At 37.4% G+C, this 9481-nt stretch overlaps 1 protein-coding gene across 2 annotated transcripts in view; it reads left to right on the forward strand.

The window, feature by feature from the left end:
* LOC108676710 (band 7 protein AGAP004871) overlaps positions 1-4219 on the forward strand; it is a 102242-nt gene extending 98023 nt beyond the window's left edge. For both annotated transcript variants that reach the window (XM_047881755.1, XM_047881754.1), the window contains exons 7-9: positions 1773-1851; positions 2256-2357; positions 2835-4219. In XM_047881755.1, the coding sequence (XP_047737711.1) occupies positions 1773-1851; positions 2256-2357; positions 2835-2939 (286 nt within the window). In that variant the 3' untranslated portion in view covers positions 2940-4219. The remainder of the gene's footprint in view (positions 1-1772; positions 1852-2255; positions 2358-2834) is intronic.
* Positions 4220-9481: the final 5262 nt, after the last annotated feature.

Below are 9481 nucleotides of genomic sequence, written 5' to 3' on the forward strand. Positions count from 1 at the left end.
GAGACTGCGACTCCTGAACAATTTTCAATACTTCGAACGGTCATCGTAGTTTTGCTAACTCTAACGAGTAAAGTGAAAAATTTGAAATTTTAAACAAGTTTAGTTCTGACTGACCGGTCGACAGCTGTGAACCAGGACTCGCCGCTCGATGTGACAGTGCTGACGTAAACTATGATATATATTGCCCGTGAATAAGACAGCACAGTTTAGTTGAGATATTCTCTGTAGAGAGCACTCATAAAAATTATGCGGGAAGGTCAATCTCTTCACATGCCCTAATTATGAAAGTAAATGAAATACTTGTTTTCAACTTGATAGAAAATTTGTTTCCTCTCCTTTTCCAATTATAAATCCCTTAACAGCAGGATTGAAGTGAAATTTCCTTGGAAGTCTTAAATTGCAATTCATATTAGGGTAATTTTTTCAGATAACTCTATTTTTTTATTTCAATCTTTAATTTTAATATATTTCTCATTCATTTAAAAAAATTCATTCATCGGTCTAATTTCGGCGCAAATAATATACAGTTTATTCATCGGACTAATTTGTAAGCAAATATTAATCAGTCAAACCCTAAATAACGGGTGCGCGCACGAAATTTCTAGCAGTGTAATCCCCCTCCATTATTTTTGCAGTTTCCCCTCAAATTGAATAGGAACGAGGGTTGTACTTAATGCCCGGAAATTATTATTATTAATTATTGCTGTCCTCCACACTCCACTTCCTGGACGTAGTGGAATATTGAAGAATTGATAAGACCAAAGGAGCATCGAGATATAATAAATAACTTTTTAAAAATTTTATTCGGGGTTATCAGCCAATATTAGCGGCAATAGAAATTATAATTTGGTTTTTCCTTTGGAAAGACCATTTTTGGGAATATTGTTGTTTATTTTACGGTTGAATTATTCCAGTTGCTTGTGATATTCGTGAAAATATTCTCATCTTATGTCATGCAAAACATAATAAATCATTAGATAATTCTACATCAAAACAAAAGGGCAAATTTGATATTCCGAATGCAGTACGAATAACTTGAACCCACATCCCATCAACTCATTAGCTTGATTGGATTGACTTGCAATTGAAAGGTGTGTGAAGAGACATTGACCTTCTCACTGCATCCAGCCAGCGCACCTATAGTGTTAATATGAATGCAGTGTACAGCGTCACTAACGTTAAATCTTAATTCATATTAACTATTAAATTCCCATACGCCTGCAGTTCAACGTCGCTTACGTTATCAAACTTGTACATACATGTCCAGCATTGAGTTCCTCGTTGTTTTCGTGTAATTTTAAACTCAATTATCTCGTGAAGAAAATAGAAATAGATGAAAAAGGTAATCGAGGTTTGGACCATAAATGAAACATCGAAATATATAATTAAATATTTTGAGTGTGTTATGAAAATTAGGTTTAATTTTTATCCGTATTTATAATGCCAAAATTATTGTTGACCTCCAACCTTGTTCCTTAGGCGCGACGTGGTCTCTCGAACCGCTTGTTGTCGCGTAGTTAATAAGAGCTACTTGACGTGTACTAACGTTACTTGACTTGTACTAACGTTAAGACGTGCACTAACGCTACTTGACGTGTACTAACGTTAAGACGTGCACTAACGCTACTTGACGTGTACTAACGCTACTTGACGTGTACTAACGTTAAAACGTGAACTTGACGTGTACTAACGCTACTTGACGTGTACTAACCCTACTTGACGTGTACTAACGCTACTTGACGTGCACTAACGTCATGTTGTGCGCGTTGCAGCAAAGACGTGCGGCTGCCCGTGCAGTTGCAGAGAGCCATGGCCGCTGAAGCCGAGGCTGCGAGAGAGGCCCGAGCCAAGGTCAGCTTTATTTATAATATTTGTATTTATTCAAGGGTTGGACGATCGGTGGTGAGCACCGATCGTTTATTGACCATCAATTTACAATTATTTTTTGTTCGACACGGATTTTATTGGAAGCTTTGAACGATATTCCATGAATGCTAAGTTGAGCTTGAGTGTCTGGGCCAAACAGTTGACATTAGTTCCAATCGATGGTCAGTTATAATTTTTATAATAAAGTTCAATAATAATTTTCCATAATTACGTTTTATAATTAAGTTCCTAAGTTTCTAAAGTTCATTGCGCGATATGTAATCACTTTGCTTGAAAGAATTTTGCTTCAAGAGTATAAAAATAATTTAAGAAGTACATAGCTAGTTTAGAGCAGTCGTTATTATACGTGTGCCTCTCTCATGTTACAGGTGATAGCTGCTGAGGGCGAGCAGAAGGCATCCAGGTCTCTCAAAGACGCCGCAGACGTCCTCAGCCTGCAGCCCTCGGCCATACAGCTGCGCTATCTGCAGGTATATCACATACAGCTGCGCTATACTCTGTTCATTGTATTGCCTATGAGACACTGTGACAAGCAACGTATTGTTATGCGTTCAACAGTAAAGGTATGAAGGTATATGTGGACAATGGTCATTGTATTGCCTACGAGACACTGTGACAAGCAACGTATTGTAATGCATCCAACAGTAAAGGTATGAAAGTATATGTGGACAATGGTCATTGTATTGCCTACGAGACACTGTGACAAGCAACGTATTGTAATGCGTTCAACAGTAAAGGTATGAAAGTATATGTGGACAATGGTCATTGTATTGCCTACGAGACGCTGTGACAAGCAGCATATTGTAATGCGTTCAACAGGAAAGGTATGAAAGTATATGTGGACAATGGTCATTGTATTGCCTACGAGACGCTGTGACAAGCAACGTATTGTAATGCGTTCAACATTGAAGGTATATGTGAAACTTAGAGCACTGTAATTTTTTCAGACTCTCAGCACGATCTCCGCTGAGAAGAACTCGACCATCATCTTCCCTCTGCCAATCGATATCATCCAACACTTCCTTCAGGACTTCGACACTGATGGGAACTGAGATACAGGAATGCATCAATGAAGATCAGGGATTGGTTGATACTACTACGAAAACGAAAGATACAGAAAAACCTGTATGAAACAAATAATGGAAAGAGAATTTAAATTCTGTTCACTTTTAAAGCTATTTTATGGCTATTTTTAATCACTGTATAATTTGTAAAAAATTATATTTAATCAATTTATTATATACCCAATGTGCCGCTTTGAAAATTGATGCATTATTCGTCAGTCTGCTGAAATTTGTATAAGGTACCACGACAAGATTACTGGAATTAAGGTCAATGATATTACATTCACACGTTTGATATTACCCTAACAACCAACGTAAATCTTGAAGCCAAAACCGAGTTACCTTGTCAACCACACCTCATTCCTCCACTCGAAACCATTACTTCTTTTCAAAACCGTCCCCATTCAAGATAATGTTGGCCGGTAGCTACCGGGAAAATAGTAACCTCTCCACACTTTAACAAAACTCGCATCAACAGAATGAACCTTGACGCTAAACGATTATATATATTGATCGCGTCCCGACTTGAATTACATGACTTGCACTACCTATTCACAACCGCCTGGGTTGAAATGATCTGACGACACTTGGACCTTCACTACTAAATGTGGCTGCATGTCACTTATATCACGACAATTTCCATGCCACTTGTAGCAGACGGATTCTTACAACCGAGAAAATTTGCAACTTTACATGTCTGAATGTTTTTCACCGCACTGAAATTTTGACATCACTCGTTGCGGCTAGCGCTAAACACTGAAAATAATAGACGAATGGTTGGTTAAAAGTACTGGTCCGTGTCAATTGAAGCCATTTTTATGCAGCATATGATTTAAATGATAAAGAAATGTAACTGCCGATGCAACTAACCTAATGAGTGGCATGCTGTCCTCTACCTACGCCTGCCCTCCCCTTCTGTGTACAGATTTATAATCCTGTTGAATTCTGGAAAAATTGTACATTCTTAACAGCAATTTGTCTGCTGCATATAAAAGCGAGATATAAACCATGAGCTTGCGTTATAAGGGTGTACAGATAACATGCTGCTTCTAAGGTTGCTGCCAGATGTTTATAAATGAAATTAGTAACCGTTTAGTCATAAGTCATAGCGTTATCAACGGAAAGACAGCTATTTTATACGCTCACTGTTGTCCATACGAAGAGTAGTCGTTGTTATTGTATTTAATGGAGATTTTAGCGCTGCGTCACAGATCATCTTTTTAAGAAGAGTATGTATATTTATTAACTAATGCTATTAGTTTCATAACTTACGCAATTCATATTAACAGATACATTTAACTAGAAACGTCGATTATAATAATGGATTCATTTCACAGCCTTACGTCGCTTGCAACCGCTTAGAGTTTTAAGAGTTTTCAGTGCGCGTACTGTAAACTTTTTGCCACTTGTTCCAAGATTATTCTCCATGCGATGGTAGATTGAATTTCACCGCGTACAGTTTACAGTGATGAGGGTGATTAAGCTGTTCTGAATCAGAGTGAGAATTCTTTGTGTTCCTTAGCCACAATTCACCTTCTAACGTCGAAGGTCTGTTTGATCTTTGGCATGAAAGCGTTGAACTAAGAACATCTGACAGCGAGCTGTTGATTTAAAAATGTTTGATCGCTAGACTTTGTCTGCACTGCCAACTGCCATTAGTAGATTGAAATATCAAGCTTTCACTTCAAATCTTATGCGAAAAATCCTTGAATTATTAACCATAGTAGGGAAATATGCCGCTGCGCCGTATTTTTTATACTGAGCCACTTTTTTCCCTTATTTATTGTTCATGGATCAGGCATGAGATTGCGTGAGTCATTAAATGACGATCACCCATGTGTTCTTTATCGTTATAGGTGTTGGTAAGCGAATGATACCGGAATTCTATTCCATAAAATAACTCCTCCGATAATGTTTATTGTGGGTGTAAGCTATTTCCAAACCCATGCGATGTGTCATTCCGCTTGTAATGATAAAAATATCCTACCCATTACGTTATTAAACACAATTAAATGCGGTTTTCTAGTTTTGAATGCGAAGAATTTATCACCAGATTACTTGTTCTTCACTTATATCATACGAAAACGTTCCAAACTCGTTTTTATTATATGATTGCTAAACTTAAGTCAGTTTATAGTTCATCTATATAAATAGCACCTGCTGCAATATTCGGATCTTATAGGGGACGAATTTAAGATATTAAAGGAGTCGCGTTTAGGATATAACGGGAGTTGAATTTAGAATTTCATAGGAGTCTTATTTAGGATCGTATGGAAGTCTAATTCAGGGACTCTTGGGATTAGAATTTAGGATCCTATGGGAGTCTAATTCAGGATCTTATGGGAGTCGAATTTAGGATCCTATAAGGAGTCGAGGCTAGGATCTTATGTGAGCAGAGTTAAAGATATTTTCAAGGGCTTTTTATCTCAAATTCCTTTTTATTTTGTCCTAAGAGATGAAAGTTTTGCGCATTTCTTGGCAAATGATACGTTATAGTGAAAAACGTTCATGAAATACACGATATAATGATAACATTTTGCATTATATAAAATTTTCTGGCGTATTTCCATTAAATATGTTTCTGTATTTGTGTTAAATTTGTATACGATCAATTTTAATTTGACCGTTCTTCTGTCTTCAGAAAAATTGAGTTTAACTGGTGAATTAACTAGAAGCGACTTTTCGTTTTTTTATACTGCATGGTTTCGCTGACTTCGTTCAATAATTATTGTCTCTTAGTGTCAGTGTATTTCGTTATCAATTTTAAGTGATAGAATTTATTCAGGAATGTCCTCCACGAAATAAGAAATTAACATTAAAGTTCAATAAACTATCCACCTCCTTGCATCGAGTCACAAGTCTCGTGCCTGAGATGAATTTGAAGTGCATATCAGATTTAGCCCTCGGGTTTTCGCTGAGAAAATTTTTGTGTCAAATATTGGATGGATTTGCCTGTTAGAATGTACTGAATATTCTTTCTATCCATATAAACTGATATTTTCAGCCTTAAAAATATATATTTATGTAGTTGACATATGCATTCATCGGCTTCGTTCTAGTTGTAGGGCACTACTGAGGCACTAATCCATATAATGCAATGATTAAAGCAACCAATGCAATATTTTGCCCGTAATAAAAACTGTTCGATATATACAAACGCTAAGCAGCACCTCGCTACAGATGGCTTTATTGCAAGGGTCTCTCCGGTTATTTTTTACAGCCCGACCAACGAATAAATGCTATTGACGGTCAAATGAGTTTTATTTGCCACTGAGCGTGAATTAATTATTTGACATCTAATTTTACTTGTAATCCAGTCGGTTTACTTCTAGATTTATTTTGCTCTAAGGCACGGAACCGTATTGTTTAATGTCTACGCTGTTATCGGCGAATATCGAGTTAATATAGGATTTACCGGCGATATCAGTAAATTATTATAGTCACGCCTGATACGAAAAAAGTTTTCTCTCAGTTGTTTAGAGAATTTGAGGGAAGGACAGGGACTTCTTTAGAAACATCATGGCCTATAGTCTGGAGAAATTTTTCGCTAGCCGCCAGTTAAAACAACTTTCAAGTAAAAAAGAAAATACATTATTTCCGAGTTTACCAGAACGTAGCAACCGTTAAAAATATAACAAGCAATAGAGTAAAAATTACTTACCTTGAACACGAGTTGAGTATTCGAGACCGGTAAATAGTTATAAAAATTCTGGTGGAAATCGGTAATGGATAAAGATTACGATTATGGCAAATTTTCGGTCATTTTGGGCGAATGTCAAATTATTTACATTCATTACTAATGCATGTTAATGGATAGAATACTTGGTGGGAACTTGTGTAGTAAAGTTTCACGTATCAGGTGGAGGGTGAATCATTAGGCATCACGAGAATAAAAAGACAAATCCAAAAACAACATTTCTTCTCGCTTCGAGTCACCGACATGTGGAACAGCCTCCCTGATAGCATCGTTGACGCTCCGCGTATGAACGCCTTCAAGCACAGACTAGACGAAGCTATGCAGGAGCATATGATCAGTCTTAAAATGCCTAGCAAATTACGGACCTGCAATAAGTCCAGCAGCTATCTCAAACAATCGTCAGTTATGAAATGATCGGGTTCAAAAGATCGTCTGCCTTGTGATTCAAGTCCCGAAAAATACAAAAATCGGCAGCAGCCATGGGCTATTTTCTTCAGTGCCGAAACGTCTATTCAATTCTATTTACGCATGAAAATAGATGTAGGCTAATGTGGGGATAAAAATCATTAATGAACACAATTATTTTTTAGAGAGCATAGTCATCGCGAACCGACCGCTACTGAAGCTTGACCATCCCGATAAATTAATACTACATTTTAAACCTCTACCGCCTGACATGAGTAACGGGAGCAATATTGTCACAAGCCTACTTCCCAAAAAGGATAGGTTCTAGTGAACGCAATATGAGTAATTGACTTGCATTTATGGTTGCCGCCACGTACGACAACTTTAAAATGTTCTCTGTTGCGTACAAACGTCCTTAGGTTGCTACACTCGATGGCTTACGTATAAATTAAGTTGAAAGTTGTGTTCCCGGAGAGTTACATACGGCGGTAGAGGGTTGAAACGTCAGATATGAATATATTAAACTTGAAAATAAATAGGATGTGCACTCAGTTCCAGTGATGACGGCCATCTGCCGCTGAGTTTGGCATCATGGCAAACACGCACATGAAAATCCCCAAAATAAAAATTTATTTAGTGTACAGCTTCAGATTCGTCTGAAATGAGATTCCCACGATGAACCGATATGTTTCTGTTTCGTAGATAAACTTGAATTCTAGTTTCAGAATCTCTTGACGACCACAGCTAGTCCCATTCCCTAGCGTTGGTGCTACTAATTAGCACTGTCAAGCTAGTGACCTGGGTTTTAGTGTAAACTATACAGCCCTATATACAGTGTACATATATATACAGTGCACATATATATACAGTGTACATATATTTATAGTTACATTACATTGCAATGTGCACCTGCGTACCATGTACATCGGTTCTTGAGCCACCAAGACCAAGACAATCACGACAATCGAACATAGCTCCTAGTCCTGGACTACCAAACACCCGGGGAACTAAGAACATGGGCAAGTAAGCACTACAAGCACTACAACACTACAGGCGAATACTTTTTCAACGGCCTAATCAGTAGCAGCATCCAGGATTGTTTAGCAGATATTTCATGTATTATGCGCAACTGTTAGTTCGAATACTCTTCTACATGTCTGGTTAACCAAAATTTCATAGATAATTTCCTCAGTATTAGCATCAAAATCTTGCGTGATTGAAACATGTGACAATACGTATTGTGGGAACTTCTAATGGAAGGAAAACGCGTTTGCTGCCATTGAGCGTTTTTGCGAGTAACAAAGAGAACATAACAATAGTATTTGCGCCGCCTTCTAGCCAAAATTCAAAGGAACGAAAACAATTTAGAGCAGAGTTGAGCAAACTTCATTTTGTGAAAAGGCACAAAATAATAATTTCAAATACGAACCAAAACCGGTAATAATTTTAGAAAATTATCAGAAAGTTATAATTATTCCAACGGAAAAAACGCAAACTCATTTTTACATAGGATGATAGATATATCGATGGATGAACTGACTTTATCTGCCAACTATAGAGTACAAATAATGTACAAATTAGAATAATAAAAAGGAGTGACTGATCGAAATATTTGATTATGTTCATGAACTGTGAAACCAGAAAAAAGTAACAAATTCAAATGAAAAATTCAAATCCAAGTAGAATATGAATGTTTACGAGCGTACGGGTCATACGTGGCAGGTTAATTGTGTGTTTTGCATAACATTGAATATTTATAATACCTGAGTTGGATGCGGACTGTTTTGAGGCTTCGATATTGATAGAAAAAAACTAGAGCGAAGTCGAAACAAGTTTTATGAGGAACAAATTAATTAAATGAAGATTTTTTTGCGAATTAGATTCATTTTATTCAGCTAACGAAAATTCTGCGTTATAGAAGTCATGCATTCGTTGAGCTCTTCGTCCGCCGTTAACCGTCATTCACTCCAGCATCCGCGGTGACAGCTGAAAAGGAGTGTTGAATGAGGAAGTATCAGTACTTTTTTATTCAGTTTTAGAGATTAAGAATCCCATTCAGATTTCAGACACTCTGAGTCTCAGACATTCAGACTCAGTGCGTCGAGAGACTCCGTTGAGTGTGGGTGTGGGTGATTCTCTCTCAGCTGGCCAGCATGCCTGGCTCTGTGCTTGTGGTAATTCAACCCATGGTGTGGAATGCGGGCACTGCGCAGGGTGGTAGACGCGGTGTTCCTACTTTCTTCTCGTCCTGAAGTTCTAGAAAACTTAATTTTGTATATGCTATAGAGGAAAGTTTTGGTGCCTTGAAAAAGGAAATTATAGTTCAACATAACGAATCGTCAACCCTCCGTATATGTGTGGGTTCGGTATAAACGTTTATAACGTAAAATAATGCGTCGATTTGTCCCTTTTGCAGTTGAAATGATCC

This window comes from Hyalella azteca, unplaced genomic scaffold (genome assembly GCF_000764305.2).
Source record: "Hyalella azteca isolate HAZT.00-mixed unplaced genomic scaffold, Hazt_2.0.2 contig8774, whole genome shotgun sequence".
NCBI classification, from domain to species: domain Eukaryota; kingdom Metazoa; phylum Arthropoda; class Malacostraca; order Amphipoda; family Hyalellidae; genus Hyalella; species Hyalella azteca.